This window comes from Myzus persicae, unplaced genomic scaffold (genome assembly GCF_001856785.1).
Source record: "Myzus persicae strain clone G006 unplaced genomic scaffold, MPER_G0061.0, whole genome shotgun sequence".
Taxonomy (NCBI): domain Eukaryota; kingdom Metazoa; phylum Arthropoda; class Insecta; order Hemiptera; family Aphididae; genus Myzus; species Myzus persicae.
This window is the reverse complement of record NW_019101180.1, coordinates 394,970-419,491: the sequence shown is the minus strand read 5'-3', so window position 1 is coordinate 419,491 and position 24,522 is coordinate 394,970. Positions and strand designations below refer to the sequence as shown.

Genomic DNA, 24,522 nt, shown 5'->3' with positions numbered 1-24,522 from the left:
ACCTTGTGTGGAAAATAGGTGGATGTGTCAATAAATTATTGTGTTCAACCATACTATTTTAAACATTATTTCAATATACAGTATATTATATACTTTTATACTATAACTACCTACTACTTTTATGTAAACTACCTATAATTATCCATTTTTTTTAAAAGTAGTTTCTGGCCCCTTTGCTATTAAACAGCTAAGCTCTTCGCGTAGACAAATGCATATGAAGTTAAAATACATTTTAATTTATAATAATTAAATTTCATATACTTTGTCTCACTGATTTATATCATACGATTTGGAAAAATTAGCATTGTACGAATTCCTTGATTTCGGCTTGATGGGGAAAATTCTGAATTATATTTTTCACAAAACGTTATGTTTTCCAGTGGCGTGATTATGGGAAAGCTATAAGGTCTGCTTAAGCATCCCCAGATCAAATGTAAGCACCCCCATGTTCCATGTCGTTGTAATTTCAAATAGATGTAGTTCAAATATTGTAATTTAATTTTTAAGAATTCATTATTTTTTTTTTCTTATCTTGGCGATCTTGCATTGTGATAATATTTTATTATTATTGTATTATAGGTAGGTATATTACGATCTGAAATTACAAAATGTCAATTTATAATTTTAGTAAATTGTTATAAGATATTTGTTAGGAGTAATAGACATATTCAGTATAATATTACGATCCAAAACCGCTATATTAGGGAAGGTTGAGGTTGGTAATGATAACATTTGAGATATTATCGAACCCTAGGCTCTTATCATTTTCTAACAACTATCAGATTCTGACTAAAAAACTGATATTAATATATTATAATACTACTATAAAGACTTATAGTGTATTACTATAAAAGCTATTAAAGTGTAAGTCTAAAGATATTACAGTTAATATAAGTTATAATATTATCATAAGTGGTTTTAGTAGTTTTACTGGTGTTATTAAATTACATATTTCTTGTACAATGTCTAAACGAGACTTACAATTTACAAGACACTAAATTGGATGGTAAGTTTTTCACAAACTTTACATACAAAATCGCCAAATAAATGTGGTTACAATTTTCCAATGAATTACCTGAATACATTGCCTGTCACAAAAAAGAACTAAATTCATTCCTATGAATGGAAAAAGGTAGATACATTTTTTTTAAACAGGTTGAATTTGTTGATATTTTATTATTACATTTTTAATTACTTATATTTTAGGTATGGCAAGATATAAGAACCACTATCAAAATAAAAGATCCTGCTATTAAAAACATACTCACTGGACAGGAGTTGGATGTCCGTGTGATATTACCGGTGTTCAGTAGTAACACATTAATGTAACAACGTAACCTTATTTATAATGTGTAGGTACCTAATTGATTTAAATTCACTAAACACAGAAAAAAATATTTAGAAAATACAATTTAATGCACATATAAAAAAAATAGTTTAAAAAAGCTTTAAAGAAATCCCCTAAAAATTATTTTAAACATTGAAAAAATAACTTAAAAAATATAGTTAAATGCACTTTACAAGAAAAATAGTTTTAAAAAAACTTTATTTTGTGTGATTAATCGCCTACATACTAAGATAGGAACATGCGCTATCAATTGTTTAGTGTGTAAGTTACTTAATGCGTTTTAAAAATAGAAATAGAATTTTTTTTTCAGAACTAAATCAAAATACATTTTATCAAATTTTGTGATAATACTATGAAGTATGTAAAAATAAAAATTTAATGCATTAAAAAACCTAAAAAAGCAAAATAAAAGTTTCAGTTTTCAATTCTCTAACCTATGAAATAAATTTCTTACTTAAGAAGCATTGTTATAGGATATTCAGAAATAAATTAAATTTGCATTGAGATCCATTCCCTATAAATGTGTTCAAATTATTTCCATGACCGAAAATGTAATAGATATTTTTTTTGATAAGTAATTCCTATAATTTAACACATTACCATTTCAGCTTGTTTTGAGTATTGTGGTTTATAAAAACAATAATCACCATAATAAATATTAATACTATACAATATGTCTAAAATGTTGAGTATTGAGTATACAAATAAATATAAATGTTTATTTTGTTTTGTTTTAAATTGTAACAGTTCGGTTTTCAATAGTTTGAACCACATAAATTACAAAAAAAGTTAATTAAATAAATCACATTTTAATTCTGAAAATACGTAACAGAAATATATCTTAATAGTCCAACATTTTCAATTTTTGTATGTTATATATTTAAAATATAGCTAACTGATTCTTTATAGTATTTTTTATCAGAGTAACGAGTAAAGTAGCTTAATTACTTTTAAAAGTAACTTACTCAACTCGGTATATTACATTATTTAAAGCTCAAATGGATATATTAACTTTAATAAGTTGACTTTCTGCGTATCATTGATCCAACAATTCAGAATCAATAGTCAATTTTGATTTTCAAGCATTTAAAATTACATCAAATATAAAGTTATTAACTTATAAGTTAATTTAATGTAACACGAGGTAAATTAATCTTTACTGTTTATGTATACTACTCAGAAAAAAATATTTTAAATTTCAATGGTTAAATACAATTCATTTTTAGATATAGAAAATATAGATATTGATACTTACCAGTCTATATTGAAAATGGCCAAAAAGAATGTATGTAAACGTGCAAATTTAAACCTAGTTTATTGTTAGTTATTTTATCAATCAAAATATTTATTCAATTTTTAATTTAATATATCTAGATAACATTTTAATTGCTTCAGATTGCAAAATAGCAGAACGTTTTTAAAGAAGTAACCAAATTTGAAAAGTTTTCTAAAATAAGGATGATTAATTAAAACATAAATATATGATGTTACCTATTTTTAAATATTCATTTTTTTTTAGTTCTAAAGAAAGATCTTCAGCTGTTCAAGAAGTTACAAGCGGTTACAAGCAAATAATTATGTTGCAAAATTTATAGCCGACCACACTGATATTAAGATAGAAATTAACTCAGCATATTATTTTGAAAAGTTAAAGCTAATGTATGATAACTATGGTCTCTTAAGCAGCATAAACATATTGCTGAAGTCATTCATTAAAACAAGAAGCGATCAATAAAATTCATTATATTTAAAGTTTTTAATTTAATTGGTACGTCCGAGTTATCTCGACTACTTAAATGTTTCCAAGACTACCTTAACATTTCCAAGATTATTTCATATAACCTGATAATATACTTAACTTTGATCGGCTAAGGTTTTAAAGTGGCTAAACAAAAACCAGAGGGGAACAGTTCACCATCTTCTAGACTCATACCTGACTTAGCTTGTTTGATCCATTTTCAAAGATTTGTAATTAAAGTGTGCTTTCCTCCACAAAAAAATTATCAACTTTTATTTAAATTATTTAATTTTTGTTTTAAATTTAAAAATATTTCTTATACTTTTAATAAATTATTTTTACCTGATAAATAATAAACACCTTACTAATAAATATAGAAATGAATGTTAATTGAATGTCAAAAATATAATATCAATACACACATTTTTATTTAAAAATTGCTATAGTTAAGATAAACCAGAAGATTAAACCAGGTGTCTTGGAAATATAATGGTAGTTGTACACCTAAGGTAGTTTGGAAGTATTATTTTATAAAATAAACAAGTTTAGTAGTATGTAATAAAATTTACTTTTTACTGTAAAAATAAAATAAAAACATAAGACTGAATAAAATTTAATTTACAAGACAAATTCCAAGGCTCGTCCAAGTTAACTATTTTTTGAACTCGTTCAGTTAAATTAATATAGAAAATGTAATTTAGGTAAAAGTTAAGTTACTTTTTTTTTTAACTTGTAAAAGTTATAAGTTAATATTAGAAAAAAAGTTACTTAACTTGATTAAAAATCAGTTCCTTTTTTTCTTATAAAATGTAGAATTTAATTTTAAGCTGGAAAAATTGCATACATGTAGTAATATAATATAGGTATTTCAATTTAAAATAAAAAATGTATGTGTGTAAATAAATAAATATTTCTAGGCAGGTACTTTTACACTTAAATCAATGATGAAAATCAAAAAATTATTTAATTATATTTATATATATTTTTACCAAAGAGGCTCCAAATTTTTCCACTGTGATAGTAAAATTCTTTTAATCTTTTTTAAAATAATAATAATCAAATTCATTATAAAAATATAATAAGTTATACATTAAATATTAATCAATGAAAAGTAAGAAAAAATAATAGCCTATAAAAATAGTAGTAGATTGCCTACCTGATAATATATTACTTGCATAATCTCTAGCGAGTCTTATTGGCAACACCTGGTTGGATGGCTATAAATTAAAATACAATATGATTTACACTTAAAATGACATTTATTCAATCACAACTTTTTCCCAGGCAAGGTCGGAGGGGATGGCTAGTTATGCTCAGTGTTTTTTTGTAACTTGAAAACATCCTCCACCGTATACTATTGTTTGCCTAAATGCCTAATAAACTTAACCACTAAGACAAATCAATAACCCCTACAAAGTCACTAAAATAAAAGTCTTTTTAAATTTATTTAATAAATAATTGGTATAATAATATATAATACATCATTATCTTTGAAATAAGTAATTCATTAATACATATTATACTATATTCAAATTTTAATTATGTAATAATACTAACATTAAAACCATCTACTTTGGAACATTCGTCTAGTAGGTATACCTAATATCAAAGTCAACATTTTCAACAACATCTCTCAAAAATGTAGAATTGCGGTGATATCTTATTTCTTAATTATATCAACAATTCAATTCAATATAATACATTTTATATTATAAAATTGCTACAGTATTTTTGCTATTCAATAAAATATGATCAAGTTTTCATTTTTTCAATTCAAATTTTAAAACGATTTTTTATGAATATATATGATATCGTTTTCAAAATATTTTAACTCGTTTCGAGTTATTTCTAGGCATTAAAATTTTTTTTTCTATAAACATCGATAATAAAAATGTGTTTGGTCAGAAATCTTGAACACTTAATACAAGGTTCCCCATAAGTTTTTATGATAGCAGTTAAAAAATACTAACGATACTTGGGAACAATTTTGTTATAATCATTTAATGTTTAAAGTTTTACAAAGTCTCAAGAATTTGCAAAGTTGTATTCCTATTTTGTAGTTAAAAATTTATAAAATGTTCAATTTTCATAGCCAATTATTTAAAATTCAAAACACAGTTTTTCATAAGAAGTTTAGTCGAACTATTAATAGTGTATACTGTAACCAAAAAAATCTAAAAAATATGTATATACAGCTTTTTTTAGTATATATATGTTCAAATTTAGACGAAATTAAATGTTTAAATAAAGAACAATGATTTTAGTTAATTTGTTGCAATTTAAAAATATGTTCATGGGCGTGTTATATTTGACTTTTGTATAAAAAAATGTTACCTAATATCCGATAAAGGCCGATTGCAATTTTGTAGATAATACTAATATGGTTTTTAATTAACCGGTTTCGGATCGGTGTCAAAGCAAACATTATAGAGTCTAAAAAAGAGTTGAATAAACTATGATCGAGAACACTTAAGCTTTATTTAAAACAAACACAGCATTTAAATATAATTGTTCATTTGTTCATGTTAAGAATATGTACGGTGTATCTTGTAGCAAGTCTGCAATATAGTTGGTGTGTAGGTGGTTCTTACTACTTAGGCATTACTTTTGTAGTCTTGTGCCGTTTCCGCACATATGCTATACCCATGCTGCGGCCTGCGAGTAGCGGCTACCAAGTTAAAAATTCAAGACATGTGCCAAAACGATTTCAATTGTGCGTTGTTATGAACACTCGTTTTCAAGGAGACCTATTTTCATTTCCTTGTCACTCGTACAACTTATGATAATGAAATTAAAAATGTACAAAAACCTACACTTCATACATTATGTATATAACATATTATATATCTATAATAGTATGCCCATTTTCGACCCCGAACATTTTGGTCTTATCTTGATTTTGGAAAAAACAGAATTCATTGCTGGTATCACGTAGGCCGAAATGCAACGTGGGTAGGTTTTGGCTGGTACAAGCGGTGAATTTCCGATGACGTATGTATATTTACACAAACAGTAATGGAATGTGACATCACTCGTAAAGTCGTAAACAAAACAATACAAATCAAACATACCCACTGAATATCTGTTCCCTGGTGGGGGAGGGGAGACTTGAAAATTAATTAAATTTTTATTTTGTCCACTTTAATAATTCCAGACGTAAATACTAAGTTGGATCTAGTTGTATTTTTGGGAGTTTGAGATTGAAAATTCTCAGTATTTTTTAAAATAATCGGAAAAAACAAAAATAAACATATCGCGGTTCGACTTATCGAGTTCCCACTGTATTTAAGATCAAGAAAAAATGTAATAACAAAATATTATTGTAAATCCTTGGCTCAGTGGTGCCGAGGCCCGTAATCTATTTTTCAATATACATTAAAACTTTATTATGAATATGTATATGAGTTTATTTGAGCCACGATTACGAGTACTTAAATATATATTAAATAATTAAGATATTGAGACTGAGAAGTTTTGAAATTGTCCGACCACATTTTCATAAAAAATATTATGCTCTATAGACTATAATTTTGTTAATATGTACTTACGTAGGAGATTTTTCACCGAGATCACTCAAAAATCACAAAAAATAATTTAAAGTGTGTACATTTTGTATATATTGCACTCGAGTTTGAGAGGGAAAATACGAATATTGTGCTGATATCCTCTAAACCAGTGTTTCCCAACCTTTTTACCACCACGGACCACTTCCACAATATTTTATAGGTCGCGGACCTCCTCAATTTTACACAAACTAGGAAGACCTTTTTTTTTTTTTTGCTCATTAACAAGAATACACAAAATTTATTGAAAAATTTTTATGATTTTACTGTAATAACTATTATATATAATTATTTAATTATTAAACTTTACTAAAAATTTACTTAGTGTGATTTTTGTGGCTGCATTTCTTTGACCAGTTTTTCAATTCTTGGATGAATGTTGCTAATGGCTAAACGCATGTCGTCACTTACGTCCAAGCGATTTCTCTGTTTATTTTTGATCACAAGTAGACTGGAAAATCCTTGTTCACACAAATACGTTGTTGAAAATACTACTAAATAACGTAAGGCAATTTCCCGTAGTTGAATATGTAATGTTACCCTTCTGCACCAAAATTCCTCAAGGTTCATACCAGAATCAAACATATTTTTGCAGTCAGAGTCATTTTGCAGTTTTAATAGAAAACTAAGAAAGGTACCGCGGACCACCTATGACTGGCCCACGGACCACCGGTGGTCCGCGGACCACCGGTTGGGAAACACTGCTCTAAACGTAAAATATTATGGAAATCACTAATTATTCACTTATACGATATATGTATGGTACCTATGACCAAATATTATATGGAAAGGTATCATGCACAATTTATACGATGTTACGCATGTACTGCACCAATACATTACTTTTGTTAGAAAATAAATTTTAGTAAGAATAATAGATTATACTTGATAAAATACCATCATCAATCTACTATCGTACCTTAATCTTTTGAAGTTGAACTCATGTTTGGCAATCCTCAATGTATTTATAAGTTATCGACATCATCGTAAATACATCTGCTATACCTTGTGTTATATAAAATACAAACAAGTGGACAGCCTACCAATTTTAGAAGGTTAATAATAACCTAACGTCTAGGACTATAATAATATTATCAAAATTATATACTTTAAAGGTACCTACCAATTATAATGTAATATGTACAGACAGTACAGTTGCATTTTAACCTAGGGGATGTATGTATAGGTGTTATGCACAAACTTCATTCTAAAGTATTATATTACACGGCGTTTGATACATACAAAATAAAAATCTCTATTCCTATGTACAGATAACATAATATATACAAATATACAATATACATGCTAGCTTACACACGACAAGCATTGAGTATTGTTCGAAACACAATGTTAAGTGTGACGTAAATAAATAAAATAATACGATTTAATAGGTTAATTGAAGAATTCATTGTTATTACTTATTTGTTTTATGGTGCACTGCAATGTACGATAATCATTATTTAATATTTAGCCTATTATGGTGCACTTATATCAATATCATATATCATGTAATAGAGGCTATCTGGCTATAATATGATAATGTGTTACTTTCGACGTGAATACGCGATATTACCTACTTACTTGCTGCAATTAGTCACGAAATTTAGAAATGATTTTCACATCATACCTATCAACCGATAAACAAGTAATGTGATCTTAAGATTTATAGGTATTTATTAGGTTTATATTATGAGGGGCATTTAAAAATGGGAAAAATACGTATCGACGGTAGGTAATTAATAATTGTACCATAATCGAACGAGTATAGGTATAATAAATTAATAACTACTTTTGAATGACTGTATATTGTGAAACAAGAACGACGGTAATTATTTAATTTAAGGTTGCCTATATATCTGTGTAAACAATTTAAACGTTAGTTATACCTTATATTTTACCTCCATTGTATAATAGCTTATTAAAATAGGTACGAGATTAGTATGATATTTGAAAGCTTGTAGGTATACCTAGGTCATAAATTAAGAATAAAGACTATAGTTTATACCTGACTATTACATGACTTATAATCTTGTATAGGCATCTTCATAGATATTGCAGACTGCAGTTTACTGAGTTGAACTGCAAATGTTTTCTGGAATTATGTGCTACGGGAGGTGACATACGATGAGAGGGAGTGAGAGAGCTAGATACAGGAAGATAGAGTGAGAGAAACAGATAAAAGAATATTTCCGCATTTTATGCATTTTCAAACAGTGACAGTCCTGTTTAATTAAACAAATATTTTAGTTTGGTGTTCTATAGCGAAAATTATGTCCCAGTTTTTAAACATTTTAAATATTACCTATGTATACAAATTAAAAATAATGTATACCTAACAACACGTCTTATTTTCACAATGCTAAATTATTTATACCATTTTAAAATCCAATGACTATCTTAAACAATTAATGTATATTTTTCATTTCTGTAATAATAAATCATAATAATAGTTAATAAAATATAAAATAAAATATTGTAACATTCTATAATATTATATTTTGAATGAAAGGATTAAATAGGAATGACTGTTTGAGAAAATATTTATTTAATACATACTATTTTTCTCAAAACAGCAAAAAAATATAGTTTCATATTATGTAGGTATGGCATCATAAAAAATGAATACTAGAACGTATAAGTATAAATTATTGCTGTACTCGCTCATTTAAAGTCACTAATCACTAAAATTTGTGTAAAACTCGTGTAGGTAATAAGTAATAACAAATAAAAACGTCAATGAACAAGTAATAATAATTATTGAGTTTTGCAATAATAACATCATAGTATTATAATAGTAATCGGCAGTTTATCACTTATCAGCAGGTGTATATAATAATATGATGTGCATATTATTTAGTTACCACCTGTAAGGACAAGCCCCCTACTCTTGTGACAAGAGACTTGAGTTTTTGGCAAAAAAACCTTGTCGGATTGTCGGAATAATGTTCACGATGGATAATCTAATTTCAACCCGCATTTTTCATTTTCGTAGTTAAGTCCCAAGGTCATTTTCGCAGTAGGAAATGGAGAAAATAATAATGTAGGTGTAATAACAGTCATGTAAAAACACCACGCACCGATAAAGCGACGCTACTTAAAAAAAAAAAAAATACGAATATAATTTATAATAATATTATGTGTATTTTGAGTATGACCTTTCTAACGCCACTGCTTTTTCATCGACGACAACTAAGTATTTGAAAACTATTCGTCTGTTCCGCTTATGTCTTAACGCTATTATAATTTATTAGGTATCGATGATTAAGGTAGCCGGGACGGGACTAGAATGCGAGAGCTCTTTATCAACAATGTACAACCATGTACAACTTTATAGTGAAAATAATATTTTGTATAATAATTATACCCTTATTATTACAATAATAGGTATAGGTATAGGTATATATTTTATTATTATTTTACGAGGTGGAACGCTGCGGTGACAATAATAATGAATAATGCAGTGGGTACTTATACCAGTTATACCTATATTACATAATATATTTACTTACATACCACGACAGACGTGTAAGTATTTGGAAATGAGTGCGATGTGAAGTGCATATTGTAGCCTAACAAGTTGAGACCTAAGCGGTCCGGCTATCGTTGTTTATTACTTATTACATAATAATATAGGTAATCCACCGCCGTAAAACGAACAACGAATTCCGAAAGAATTGTATATTACATCCGACGGAGCGCGGCGTTGGTGTCTGGATGGAACTTTATATTTTTACTAAGCAATTAGGTATATTATACTATGCATAATATTGTAAATAAATTAATAATAATAATAATAATAATGTTTTATATGACAACTGCGTCTGGGTCGAATATAGGGAAAAAACGACAATGAAAAATATGTCAAGTAAAAAACGACAAGGTTTGTATTTTTAGTCATATTATTTGCTTAAGTGATTGTAATTTTTGAAAATTAAAAATATCTTTTTCAAGTCACTTAACACGTTGTGTGGCAGTTCATATTATGGCCTCTCGCTGGACGTCATTTGTATGATCCCCGGCTACAAAAATTGCATATTATACTTATTTTCTATTGTAAACTATGAACGCCCAGTTGGAGCTTATTGATTCATAACAATTATATCATGCATGTTTACTGTCTAGGTATTGGTGTATTACCCTGGGGTAGAGGGAAAAAAATAAGATTTTTATACCTAGTCTATGTGTCACCTTTATTTTTGTTTGTTAAACACACAGTTAAAATAACAACCTTCCAGAATAAATTATAAATTATTATGCACCTAGTATCTAGTCTAACTGTCGAATATTTTACGAATACATTATAATATTTTACTTGAAATCATTTTGGTCGATAAGCCATGCTTTTTTTCACAATCAATAATATAATCACAAACAACTTAATAATAATAAATGACGTCTTACCCCCGGTGACCATATTATGGCAAATTAATAACAATTAACAATGAGATCATACTAATACGCCGAATGCCCGACTACGACTATAATCGCATAAGAAATATATTAATTATTTAGCTATTATATTAAGCATTTAATGATAGTCTCTTAAAATATAATGATTTATGTCTAAAAAATACTTATGTAGTTTTTAAATAAATTTAGAATGCTTAAAATCACAAATATTATATGAATAGTACCTACACAAAAATGTTAAAAATTAATTACTAGAAAAAGATATTTGTAATTTGTAAGCGTGTTTTAATTCTTAAAAAATTATAAAAGTAAAACACATTCTGTGTCTTTTTTTACCCTTGTCGTTTTTTTACCGATTACTGTCTGGGTCACACACGGAATTAATTCGATTCTAACGAAAACGAGACGTGTCGATTATTATTATTGTATTGTTATTATTTATTTGCAAATTATTATTATTTTTATTATGGTTTTCACCTTCGAACACGTCGTCGCGTAATTCAGGAACCTCGGGACCACTCGGCGGGCTCAGTGTTGTGTGCATAAGAGCGATAAATGTAAAAGGTAAAATCAAATCAAATTTAATCAAACATAATTATTATATTGTGTAGTAAAACAAACAGGCATTAATCCACAGGCAACGGCGACATGGGAGGTGGTGGCTTATGAGACGGCGGAGGAGGTGTGCGTTGATTATTATTTCCACCGTCGTCGTCTCGTTTATTACATAGGAACAACGACCAACAGCGTAAAAAAATATATAACACGATAATAATATTATAACTACAATATAACATATTACAGTCGTGTGAGAAATATAATATTTTTATAACATTACAATATATGTTGTTGTTATTATTATTATTACTTTAATACTTTTAAATAGAGGCGCTGCTGTTATCAGACCGGACAAAGGCCGAACGATAAGATTTTAGTCGAAATATTATGTACTCGATTCCCTACTCCCGACTTACGTCTTCGTTGTTTGCGCAACACACACACACACACACACACACACACACACACGCGCGCGCCCACTCGCACGCACGCACACGTTCGGCCGTTATAAGGCGATCGCCGCTCGCTGTTCGAATGATTGTCACAGTCAGTCACGTGAAATCTTTCGGCCGCTCGTCTCACTCGTCGTGTGCAGCTTACCCGTCTCGATTGTAAACCGTCGCCGGAAAGACCGTTCCTTCCCGCAGCCGAGCAAATAGACAAAACCATGTTCGCCACCATTGCCGACGTCCGCGGGCTGATGACGATTGTCGTCGTACTGCTGATCGGCCAAGCCGTCCAAGCCGCCAATAACCAGCGCGAAATGAATACGATAGTCAACCCGGTAAAAGTCTCGAACGCGAAAGGTATGTACCTACCCACAGTGCGGGCGCTAGGTATTGTGTGGCCCCGGACAAGGTATTATCCATTACAGGAGGTACAACGAGGAGGGTAAAATTCTAGCTTTTTTTTAAATAAGGATTTTTAAAAAAAATATTGTTTTTCTTCGAATTTTAAACATTAAAAATAATATTATTAGGGTATTCTTATCCTTTTTTTCATTATAATGTGTTAACACAAGACTATTTACAAATAATAAAATAATAACTAATTAGGTACGTACAACAACAATATTATATAATTGAAGACTGAAGTGAGAACATATGAATTTTAGATACCTAAACAAATAAATATTTTAAGAATATAGCTGTTGTCCCTTCTATAATACTGCCAAACGGAAATACGGCAATAAGATGATAATTAAAAATCACAGAGCCTTTTAACAAGCACAAGCCCTGGACATGTGTCCCATTTGTCCTCCACTAGCGCCGGCACTGCCTACATACGGCCTGATGTGCCGGAAAGGTCCTGAATTCTTTAGTTTTATTTTAAGCTGTTTTAACGAGGCGATTAAACGAATAAACTACATGGTACCTCTATACATACATTATACGATACTAGCGGAAATACGAAAAAGTATAGGTACTTTACTTTTTTTTTTTATCGAAAGAATTGTTCTGTATTTTGAAGTACCCTCTAAGGGAATAATAATATAATAATAATATTATGAAAGAACCTAATGAATAAAATCCTAATACCGTGACGGTAAATCGCGATGTTCACAAAAATTCCATCTCCGAAAATCGAAATCCCGGTTACGCGGCTTGGTTGCGTATATTTAATGAAAAACCTTGTCGGAATAAACTTTATGATGGATAATCTAATACTTCAACCAGCATTTTTTCTCTCGTAGCTATATAATTATGTCCCAAGGTCGATTTCGCAGTGGGCAATGGCAAAACTATTAATAATCGGAAGGGGTATAAAAACCCTAATAATAGGAAAACACCACACACCGATAACTTCATAGGTATCGGTTCTGTCAAAGCGAAATAACATTATCATATATTTATAAGTCTCGACAAATAACGAGCTTTGGACGAATTTTATTTCTACAATGGATTATACAATCAAAACCGTACGCGATGTAACCTTAAGTTCTTAACAAAAACCGTCCATTATTGAAAGTGTGATAAAATATTAACATAACAAATAATGATACATTGCCTATTAAACTATATAATCGATTTTATCGAAGACGTTCGAAACTTTTGTATGCAATATCAATGTTCTTAGTGTGTTGTGATTCGATAACAAACAACCTTTGACTTGAATATTTTACCCCATATTAATGACATGTATTTTCTAGACGTCAAATCATTTTCTATTTGTTTTGGTTTTTTTTTGTTGTTTTTGTACTTTCTAGGCGTTTTCCTGTGAATATTGATAAAAAATGTTGTGTTCAATCAAAAATTTAGAGTTAAATTAATACGAGATTCCCTACAAGTTGTAGGTAACTGAAAACATTCTACAAATATCGACAATAAAATATATGGGTATAATTTTTATTTATATCACAATCAGTGGTAATCTTATTTCACTTAATCGAAAATTACTCCCTCTGGAAATTATTGAAGTGGCCCACTAGTCCATATACGACCGTGTAGATACTGGCTCTAGAAGTTCCCAAACTAATGATTGTACAATACTATGTGTATTACGAATGACGAAGTCTGTCGTCCGGTTTACACTTTATACCAAACTATCTGGTCGAATGGCGTGTAGCATTGAATATCAATAGGTACATGTATTTATAAATAATTAAATTCAATGTTAATAGTAATATTTATAATAATATTATTAGTCATTAAACACGCACATATAATATTATAATGTATTTTACCAGGAACCAATTCCAGTTGTTATACAACGCTAATCGATAAGCGATTTCTGATTTGCTAATAAGTTATTTACCACAAAAATTAAAAATAGTGTGTTTTTACTTTTTACTTTAATAACTCATTTGCATACCTATTTATTGTTTTATTATTACATTGCTATCAAATTATAATTATTTTTGAAATATAAAATATTGTATGGAGTTATGTCATAATAATAATTTATAAGGACAAGTAAGAGTGTACAATTGTAACATTAGAGTATCATTCGTAAATGAATGATCACTATTATGACGTATAAGAAATGGGCGGGTGGTTAATGGGTATTTCAGTATTTGTTATTTTTCGTTGTCGCCACTAAAAAATTTCGTTTCAGTGTAGTGGTATAAAACCTATATTAATACCAACTTTAATATCAAGCAATAATTTGTTTAATATTTATTTTATTTTTGTATGAACAAGTATAGACTTTATTTCGATGTATTTAGTTTGATTAATTATTTTTAAAGCACTCAAACAGTTACTTTTTCGTAATCCTTAGCATCAATGAGTGTCTGGATGTTCTATACGTGTATTTTTCTAGGTAAAAACAATTGCTGTTTGAGAAAGATATGTAAAGTGTATTGCGAGTAAATAATACATAAGTAATCAGATGAAAATCGTAGGTAGGTTACAAATTTTAGATTCTTTTAGATTCCCAGGTCTTAGTCCCTCAAATAATTAATTCGGTACCAAAGTCCCTCGAAAATAAATACAATAATACTTATTTAAAAAAAAAGCCGGAGTGGCGACAGTGGACGGCTTCTCCACTCAAGTCCCTCTGTGTTATATTGTGTCCTCATTCTAACCATCTATTATGCTTATTATACTAAATATTGTATAGATTGTAAAAGTCCAATAAAAAAAAAAAAAAAATGTCATGTAATGTAAATTAAATTTACATCAAATAATTATTTTAAATTTTGAATGAAGGGATCTTAAGATATTCATATACCACGAACCTACTCACACCGGTCTACGCGCGTGATACATCAGTGTTGATGACTTATGTGTTATGATAATAACAGCTGTATAGTTGTTACCATTTATTATATGCAATTTGTTTTGATTAAATTGATCCAACCTATTAGGCTATATTGTATAACTATTAGAAAAAAAATTTAAATACTTATGGTAATCTAAATACAAGACAATAATAATATCCTTTGAGTCTCCGCTCAGAATATTTTTACATCGTATACAACGATTTATCATTGAATTAACATTTTACGCATTTATCACAGTTACTCAATGACAAGGTTCCCTCCATCCCTACTATACAGCTGAGTGGCTTCCTTGGTTTTTACTTTGTTTTTGTTATGGTCCATCAGAGCAATATGATTCGGAATTTCTTATCGTACTCTGTTTTTTATATTTAATGGTAGAATGGTGGTCTTGGGTATACATGTGCAACTTATTAGGTATACTTTAACAGTTTGTAAAACTAGTTTATATTTATTAACAATGTACTTAAACTGTTGAACTACACTCTCCGTTTTTTTCTTAGTAACGATTAGTGTTTGAATATCATCAGTTTAAATTTAAATTTAACCATAGTATATACCTACCATAAACAGTTAGTCAACGCAGGCAAACAGTTAACAATTTATTTTAACAACTCTTTATTTTCAATGAAATTATCGAGCATTTAACTAGCTCTAAAAGGAGTTCGATAAAATCTATTTACACTAATGGCCAATGAGCCACGATATCTAATAAATTATAGCTAATGAAACAAATAAACAAAGTTTACCCAAAGTTTATATTGTTTTAATAATAATATTTAGTATGTAAAAGTAATATATTTTGAATTACAACGAGCGTAATAATAACACGAAGGTATTCATAAGTATATCGTAATTTCTCAATACGTTTCGACGGGTTTGAATGTTTGATTGCTAACTATTTAATATTTTTAAGAGCAACATTATTCGTAGACCAATATTAAGTTAATATCTTATATTCGTATGTTTATATTATCATATACATTCTTTTAATTCGAAATAACTAATTAATAACGTAAAATAAATTTTATACGACGTAAACAAAATTCAAAAACGTGTTTCTTTATTGTTATTGTGAAGTTTCGTCATCGACCATGATGGTCAGTAATATTACGAGTGCTGTCGTAATCGTACAATTTAGGCTCATACTGCATAATTTTCTCAGAATACAGATGTCATAAAATGCAATAATTAGTGTGCTAAGCTGTTGAAAAATGATTAGTATGAACTTAAAAAAGATCCCTTGCTATCACTCAAGAGTCAAGACTCAACGCCTAAAGACAAAAATGATGTACAATTTATATCTCAATGTGCAACTGTGATTTAATTTTTTGTTTGTCATCGTTATTATATTAGGTACACAGTAATTATTTATAATATTATTATATAGACTTCAAACATTTATAAGGATCAATCCTATAATCATTAGTTCTAGATTAGACTATGAAAATTAATGATGATTATAATTCGGAACATGAATAATTTATAATGTTTTTATAGGATGTTCACTGCTATAAAAATTTGATGTATGTCTCGCAAAATCCAAATATACAAATTTGAATTTGTAATTTCCTCTTTCGGAGTCAGACTTTTGTGTAATTATTTTGTTGAAACTAAATATACTTGAATTAAAAGTAACCCAGCACTTTAATTTAACCTAATTCTTTGATTATTTATATTTATATATATAGATATCTACTATTATTATATATTTTCTCAATTTGGTAGTAATGACGTACAGTCGTATTACACGTAGATACACACCGGTAAATCATAGAAAATTATTTGTTTTTTAATCACTCGTCTTTATTGATATTATAGTCATAAAAATAAATGTATATCTAATATAATTTTGAGAATTTTTTTTAATTATTTTAATATCATCAAGTTCCAAAGTTGGAAGTCCAAGCCTAATTTGATATTTGTCCCTGGGAATTTAAGGTAAAACGTTTTACAATTTTCAAATTGTATTTACCCCTTAATATTTATGATCTGTTTTGAATTTATAGACATTTAAAAAAAAAATTTGTTTTCACAGTGACTTATTGATGACAATGCGCTTGGGCGTTTATATCTTAAGCCAGACCAACACTGATTACAAATTTACGACTATATACAATCTATTATAAACCAACTTTTTAACTGTAATGTTACCTTCAATTAAAACCTTAATACGTATTGCTTGCGGTGCAGATAAATTACAAATAACAAGAGAACAAAATGATATGATAATTATAACTTATTCAGTCAGTGGGCATAATAACAAAAAAGATTTTGCACAATCAGATCTCACAAAATTAATCATTATTCAGGCTGATACTTCGATGCACTTTGCATTGATTTTCGAAGCTTCATTATGCTCATTTTAAATATAACATCCATGATTTATGTATTTTTGAATAAGAACAAGTTTTTATTTTACATTTTTTAACGATTCAAATTTTAAGGTAATTTTTTCATTTTTATAGTATTTGGATTTTTGGTGCATTTTTGAAGCTATTGAATTCAAAATTTGTATTTAAGATGTTTACACAGTTTTTCTTGATTTTAATATGCATCTAACATACTTACTATGTACGACGTACGTACAAGTAAGTATAATATATATATAATCTCAACATTACAAGCCTATAATATAAAACAAATTATTAATGGAAATACTAAAATAGGAACTTAATTGTTTTTTCGTATTTAAGAAGTCCAAAGTGATCAGTAAAATTGAAAAACGTTTTTTCCAATCCTTTTAATAAATATTGTAATTCATGCTAAATTTATATTATCGTTCAAATTTATCAAAATTATCAAAATAAAAAAAAAATGTACCTAGTGCATTATTCAGAATTTTTAGGGTTTTATTAGGTAATTAAAATCCCAGCCCTAGTCAAAAACAGTTATTAGATTTTATATTGTACTCCTAATGCCTCCCAAAGGTTGTAAGGATAGTTTTACTATTACGTTCTTCTGAACTTGGATATTTTACATATGAAATTGCCACACTTAATCTTTTGAATTTTGATAATTGTTTAAAGTTCATTAATATTTTCTAAATGAAAAATTATAATACTACAAAAATGTATACCTTATAAATAGTTATAATACATTGTTACCTCCATGATAAAATATTTACTTAGTGTATAATATCTAGTATTCAACACTAGGTAAGTTAACTTATTTTGTTATTTATTTTATACATAAATTTAAGTATACGGTTGTAATACTTAGTACTTGAATAGTTGTATTTACATAGGTTCGTTATTTAGTATTCACAATATGTACTGGGTACCTACATGACTTAACTTTCTAAATAATATTTCCAAGTATTTTCCGTTACAACATTTCTACTTTGTACAAAATAAAATATATTTTTTTTAAATTATGGGGTTCATATCAGGGTAAAAACTTAACATAATTATGACATGATTTGATTGATTTGTAGCACTAGCTGCATATCATGAAACAAATTTCAATTCGTGAAGTTGTCACTTAAAAAAAATTAACTAGGTTAAAAGTAATTTAAGTCATCTAACTTTTTAACTCATCAATGTCCAGCTTTGGTAGGTATATTATCTAATATGGCAACACTACATATTTATATCATCACTAATTTTTATTTTTATATCAGTGGATTCTAGACGACTGTTTCTATATTATGGTGGGTATTATTGTATTAAGTAATACGTATTACCCCTGTATGGTTGTAATGCTGTATATTGTGTAATATTCATACGTAGTTAATATCTGTCCGGTGTACCACATAAAATGTACTTATGTTATAAAAAGTAAAAGGTTCTGAATTTTGTCATAATGTTGTAAATATTAAGATCTTCACTGATCCATAATACTACTAAAATATTAGTAATAATTAATATTTTCCGATGGTTATAAATGTAATAGTAATGTAATGATTATATTGTAATATCAATTATTTTATGCATTGTTTCCTGGAAATAATTTATTATCATGGAAATCTGAAGTTATCATTAATATTGGTTACAGCAGTGACTAAGATGTAACTAGGTAGCTAATACAGTGCTTAAGTAGTCATAATTCATAATAACTAGCGACCATGGATTAAGATATATTTTTTATAAAACTATTGTTTATTATCTATTTCAATCAATGTCTTTAGCAATGCAAGATAGTGAGTTTAATAAATAAAAAAGGATATAAAACAAGATTATTTATTTTGTAATTGATTTCTAAGTTGTTCTGATTAATATTAATATGTCAGAATTAATCATTTTATATAAATTGTTCCACTCATAAGTGTTCAAGTATATGTATAATAATTCGATAATATATTGTATATTTGTATATTATGACGTGTAGTTGTTAGTATATTTCTATAGTTAATTGTTCACCTACTACTCTTGTGTAGGAACATACGATTATTCCTGCGAGGGATCCAATATTTGACGTTCGTTAGGGCACGTTCGGTAAGCTCCGACTCCAAGAATGTCGGCTATCTAATACTGGCTATCTACCGTCCAATTGCATATAATATTGATGATTGTTGAATATTTCTATCGAAATTCTGGGGTAGCAAAAAATGATTATCTACAAATAACCTTCCATTCTGTAAATTAATTTTTTTTCAAAAATAATATTTTTGCGGGCTAGCAAAAGTACCTCTTCTAATCTTTTATCGGTGCCCATGATTATGACTCAAGGGGGGATAATTCAAATTTAGTATGGCGTCAAGCAAAGACGTTTATACGGATCATTCGTTTATGATAATTGAGCTAAAAAACAATATAATTATTATGATTATTATATTTGATTTATATTTACTGTAATAAAAGTATTATTCAGTCTTAAACTGAGAGTCATAAGATCTTAAATGATTCTTAAATGACTCTTCTCGCATTGAATTCAATAGTTATAATTATACATTTTGAAGTTACATAATATTTGTTAATAAATCAGTTCGTTCAAATTTTATGGAAAATTTTAAAATTGATTTGTTTTTCTAAGAAATGAAAATTATTCATTTATATCAAATGCTCTACAAAACAATGTTATTCTTAATATATTTAATTCATGATAATAATATTATATATTTAATCTGAACAATTTTATTGAGTAGTATCATTGGGCCATGTATCTTAAATGTATTATACTCCCCACATTAAGCTGGCGTACATAAATCTATTTGTCTGTACATTGTTAAATATCTTATAATCTTACACTCGCTGAAGTGCTTCGATCAGGGTCGTCATGTTTTATTAGTGTTTACTATAATTGATTTTATAAAAAATACTATGTAATTTGATGATTTTATTTTGTTTTTAAGCATGTACCTATCTACTGACACTCGGCTATCTGTTTAATACTTAACATTGCATTATTGACTTTATAATTTAATTTTTATCTATTTTATCACGTGTAACCATGTTGTTAGTGTGTAACAATCTCTTTAGAAACACGATCGACGGTTCAGATTTGAAGTGATTGTAATTTTTGAGTGTATATTGTATTGTCAATTGAAACAGTATGTTAATTTTAACTTGGTTGTAAACTATAACTAGGTTATCAATATGTTTAGCTTTTAAAATGCGTAAGCCATTGCAGTTAATTCATAATTTTGAATTGTTTAATGTTCTTAATTTTTTTAAATATTATTTTGATTATATCATAGTATTACTCTATTATAATATTTCCATTGTGATTACAAGAAGTTGTGGGTTGTATTTTTTATTATTCCAATGTTATTTTTACTTGTATAATGATTATTGATTGCCTACTTTGTGTACTTTATCACGTTTTATATGTATACCAGGTACTTATATCGTTAATAATTATATTCTTTGAACATAGCTGCACGTAATACCTATTAATTATGCTAATCTTATACTGAGAACAATTATGTATAATATAATACTTTTACATTATTTCTGGAATCATTATTATTTATTATAATAATGGTCAAGTTTCCAAGGGTTTATCTACGTACTTATATTGGAACATGAATATTGTTTCAAATTAAATATTAAAATATTTTTAAGTCATTTGAAGTTTGAACACTAGCCACGTTTTGTCTCACTAGAATTAAATGTTTAGATCTTTATTTAATCTGTTATTCACTTTATTATAAATTGCCAGAGTGTGATCATTTATTTTTTAATCGTTACTATACACATTGTATTTGGATCACCTGGTAAGATGTAGGTAGTATACAAACAGAATTTAGAATAGACAAGCTGTTTCAAGATGGAGGAAAATGTATATGGACGTATATTTTCATTCAAAACGTCATATTATAGACTTTATGATGGCTAACACTCTGACGGTTTGATTCTAATGTTTGGGCTGAAAATTCATCTCTAAAAGCTTCCCATTTTTTCCGAAAAAATTACAGGACCAAAACAAGAATATATATTATTTATATATATTTAAATGTATCTCCAACTCGAGCAATAAAAAGTCATTGGATAAAATTCTAATTTGAAGGCGAGTCATCACTCATCGACTGAAAAAATATATTATATATATAAAACATACATTTTTTCTATTTTATACAAACAGAAAAAGTTCTAATTGTTTTGAAATTATACCTTGTGGTGAAATATTAAAATCATAATATTATTTCTTACTTCCATTTACCACACCTATCCGAGACGGATATAGTAACCTATAACTTGGACAATATTTTTAGATTCTGATGAACAGAACGACGAATATATTGGTTTTATTGATGTGTGTTTTTTTTTGTATCTATGTTCAACCATCAGTTTCGAGGACGATTTTTAATAGAAAATTGGATCTAGTTGGTACTTTTGGGAGTTAAAAGAAAAATTCACAGTGCTTTAAAAATAATCGAAAAAAAGTAAACAAGTATCCTAAACACTATGCTGTACAGTTGGGTGTACTTTGTCATTGAGTAGGTCACTGTAATGGATATGTTAAACTTGAATTCAATGTTGAATCATTGTATAAGAAAAACGATTCTGATTATTTCTTCAACTAAGTTTATTTCTGATTTATGTTGATTCGTAATTTATTTTATTACATATTAGTCATACGGCAGGTTAAATTGTTTTTTTCTGATGACACGCTGAACTTTAACTTAAAAAACGCTTATTTTTCAACGTCAAATAGATTTTTGGTGAATACAACTTTGAAAATTGAATAGAAAAGGTTCAATCATTATCAATCCTATCCTCCTAAGTCCTAGCTATTAGGCATTGAAGACAAATATAATAACCTAATTTTGGAATGTTTTTTTTTAAGGTCCCAGATGCCACCACCCGACGACACACAATTGCAACACTTCCGTGTACCCAATTTTGGACTGGGAATTGTCTGGATGGTTCTACCACTCGATGTTCAAATCATGCCGACCTCTGTACTCTGCGAAGGGTGGAAATGTTTGCATTGAAAACGAAGACTTGCCTACTACCAGAGAAATGTGCGAAGACTTATGTGGTAAGTTACTCAATGATGCCGGTGTGTGTGTGTTGGTATATGGAAAAATTAGTCTGTTATCGCATCACTGTGGCATACAATTACTGTAATTAGGACCGTTCATATGTTCTTATCTTTAATTATCGTATATTAAAAAAAATAAATTTCGAGTAGTACCACCATAATATCATTTGATCTCACATTTTGAAGCACCTCACATTCTCCCTACATTTTGGTTGTGACTTTCAGAGACCTCCATAATGATAACCTACCTCCTGAATATTATTGTCCAAAAGTCTAAATATATTATTGAACCCGGCCTAATAAATTGTTGAATCAATGGTAGGTAGTAAGAATTTTTCCAACCGATAAGGTATACACAGAAAATAAAGTACTCTTTGGTTTCTCGACAAATGTCCCAAACTGCCAACTGTTGAAGAAGTATACGACCACCGTTGTTTTAATTTCGTATAAAAAGACATGTCGATCCCCAACAGTAAAACTCACAAATCAAAATGTTGATTTTGTGAGATTACACAACGAACCACTAAGAGGGTAAATAACATATTGTTATGTTTAAAAACTCCAGGGTGAGATTTTGATGAGGTATATTTCAATGCCTGGCCATCACGGATCTATCGAAATAATGTACAATATTGTATACAATGCCAAGCTGTATGAAAAATGAATTAATTTAAAAAATCAACCATGGGTCACTAAATCATGCTTAAGGGACCATTAGCTCACTATTGATTCGTTAAATATTTTGTGATTGCTCATTCAAGTCGGCATAGTAATATTGATGTAACAGATTTATTGGTTTTTTTTATGTATAGGTGAATCGTGCGTCATGAGCAATGGTTCGACTGGCATTTGCATGTTCAATCAAATGTGCAAGATCATAAACAACAAGCCCTCCGCCCACCCGAGACCGTGTGGCAGTTACAACGTAAATTGTTGTCCCAAGGTATCCGACAGCAACTTGGTTCCATACATAGATAGCAGCGGAAATGGCGATCTTGGAAACCGCATAAACGCCGCTGACCAATCGTCCTCTCAAACCGGTACACTTTACGTCTATCGTCTTCCGAATACTCCATTTATGGAAGGAAAAGTCAACAAGTAGTACTCTTACTTTTCCCAGTAACATTGTTATTCTGTTTAACACATAGTTACTGAGGTGTTTTTTTTAAATATTATTATTATTATTAAAATTATTTATATTATTATTATTACTATTATTATTATTGCAATAATTATTGTTATCATAATATAATATACTATGATTATTTATTACGCATAACGTCACCGAAAAGGTTTCAACCCGTGCAATACGTCAACATAACACCGTATACTGACCGACCGTTGTACATGCCTTAAATTATATCCTTATTATCATAATATTATCCTGTATTGGTTGTATTGTACGAAAATGAATTGTTCAAAGACTCAAGGCTTGCGTTCCATCGTACAATATTAAACAGAAGGTGGTCCACTTAGAAATGACGTTTCAGTGTTTATTTATTACGTTATACGCACTTAGTTTTTCTTAGGCGTTTATATATTATTATGTATTTTTTTGTTCATGATAAGTTACTATATTCCGTTATAAACATCAAAATATTATAACTTCCAATGCGCTTATCATTAATTATTAATATCATCACTATTCAACGTATTCTTTTTATGTATTTTTTTTTAAATTTTATTATAATAAATCATATAAATACAGATTTATAGTTAATTGTTTCATTAGATACCATTAACTTATTATTTTCTT

At 28.4% G+C, this 24,522-nt stretch overlaps 1 protein-coding gene and 1 long non-coding RNA gene across 2 annotated transcripts; both read left to right on the top strand.

Annotated features, from left to right (window-relative positions):
- The first annotated feature begins 797 nt into the window (after nt 1–797).
- On the top strand, nt 798–3,418 carry LOC111028080. The gene is made up of 3 exons (XR_002603874.1): nt 798–1,132; nt 1,207–1,352; nt 2,868–3,418. It is a non-coding gene; the product is annotated as an uncharacterized LOC111028080 (long non-coding RNA).
- Nucleotides 3,419–12,142: 8,724 nt separating this feature from the next.
- On the top strand, nt 12,143–24,217 carry LOC111028100. Its single transcript, XM_022306638.1, has 3 exons — nt 12,143–12,423; nt 22,569–22,763; nt 23,579–24,217. The coding sequence occupies exons 1-3, from the start codon at nt 12,285–12,287 to the stop codon at nt 23,866–23,868; spliced, it is 624 nt and encodes a 207-aa protein (XP_022162330.1). The 5' UTR covers nt 12,143–12,284; the 3' UTR covers nt 23,869–24,217.
- The last annotated feature ends 305 nt before the right edge of the window (nt 24,218–24,522 follow it).

Bases quoted from the DNA above. Each gene is read 5' to 3' on its own strand.
- LOC111028100 (XM_022306638.1), top strand. From the start codon at position 12,285: ATGTTCGCCACCATTGCCGACGTCCGCGGGCTGATGACGATTGTCGTC. The intron at 12,424-22,568 runs GTATGTACCTAC...TTTTTTTTTAAG, and splicing joins AAAAGTCTCGAACGCGAAAG to GTCCCAGATGCCACCACCCG. The intron at 22,764-23,578 runs GTAAGTTACTCA...TTTTATGTATAG, and splicing joins AATGTGCGAAGACTTATGTG to GTGAATCGTGCGTCATGAGC.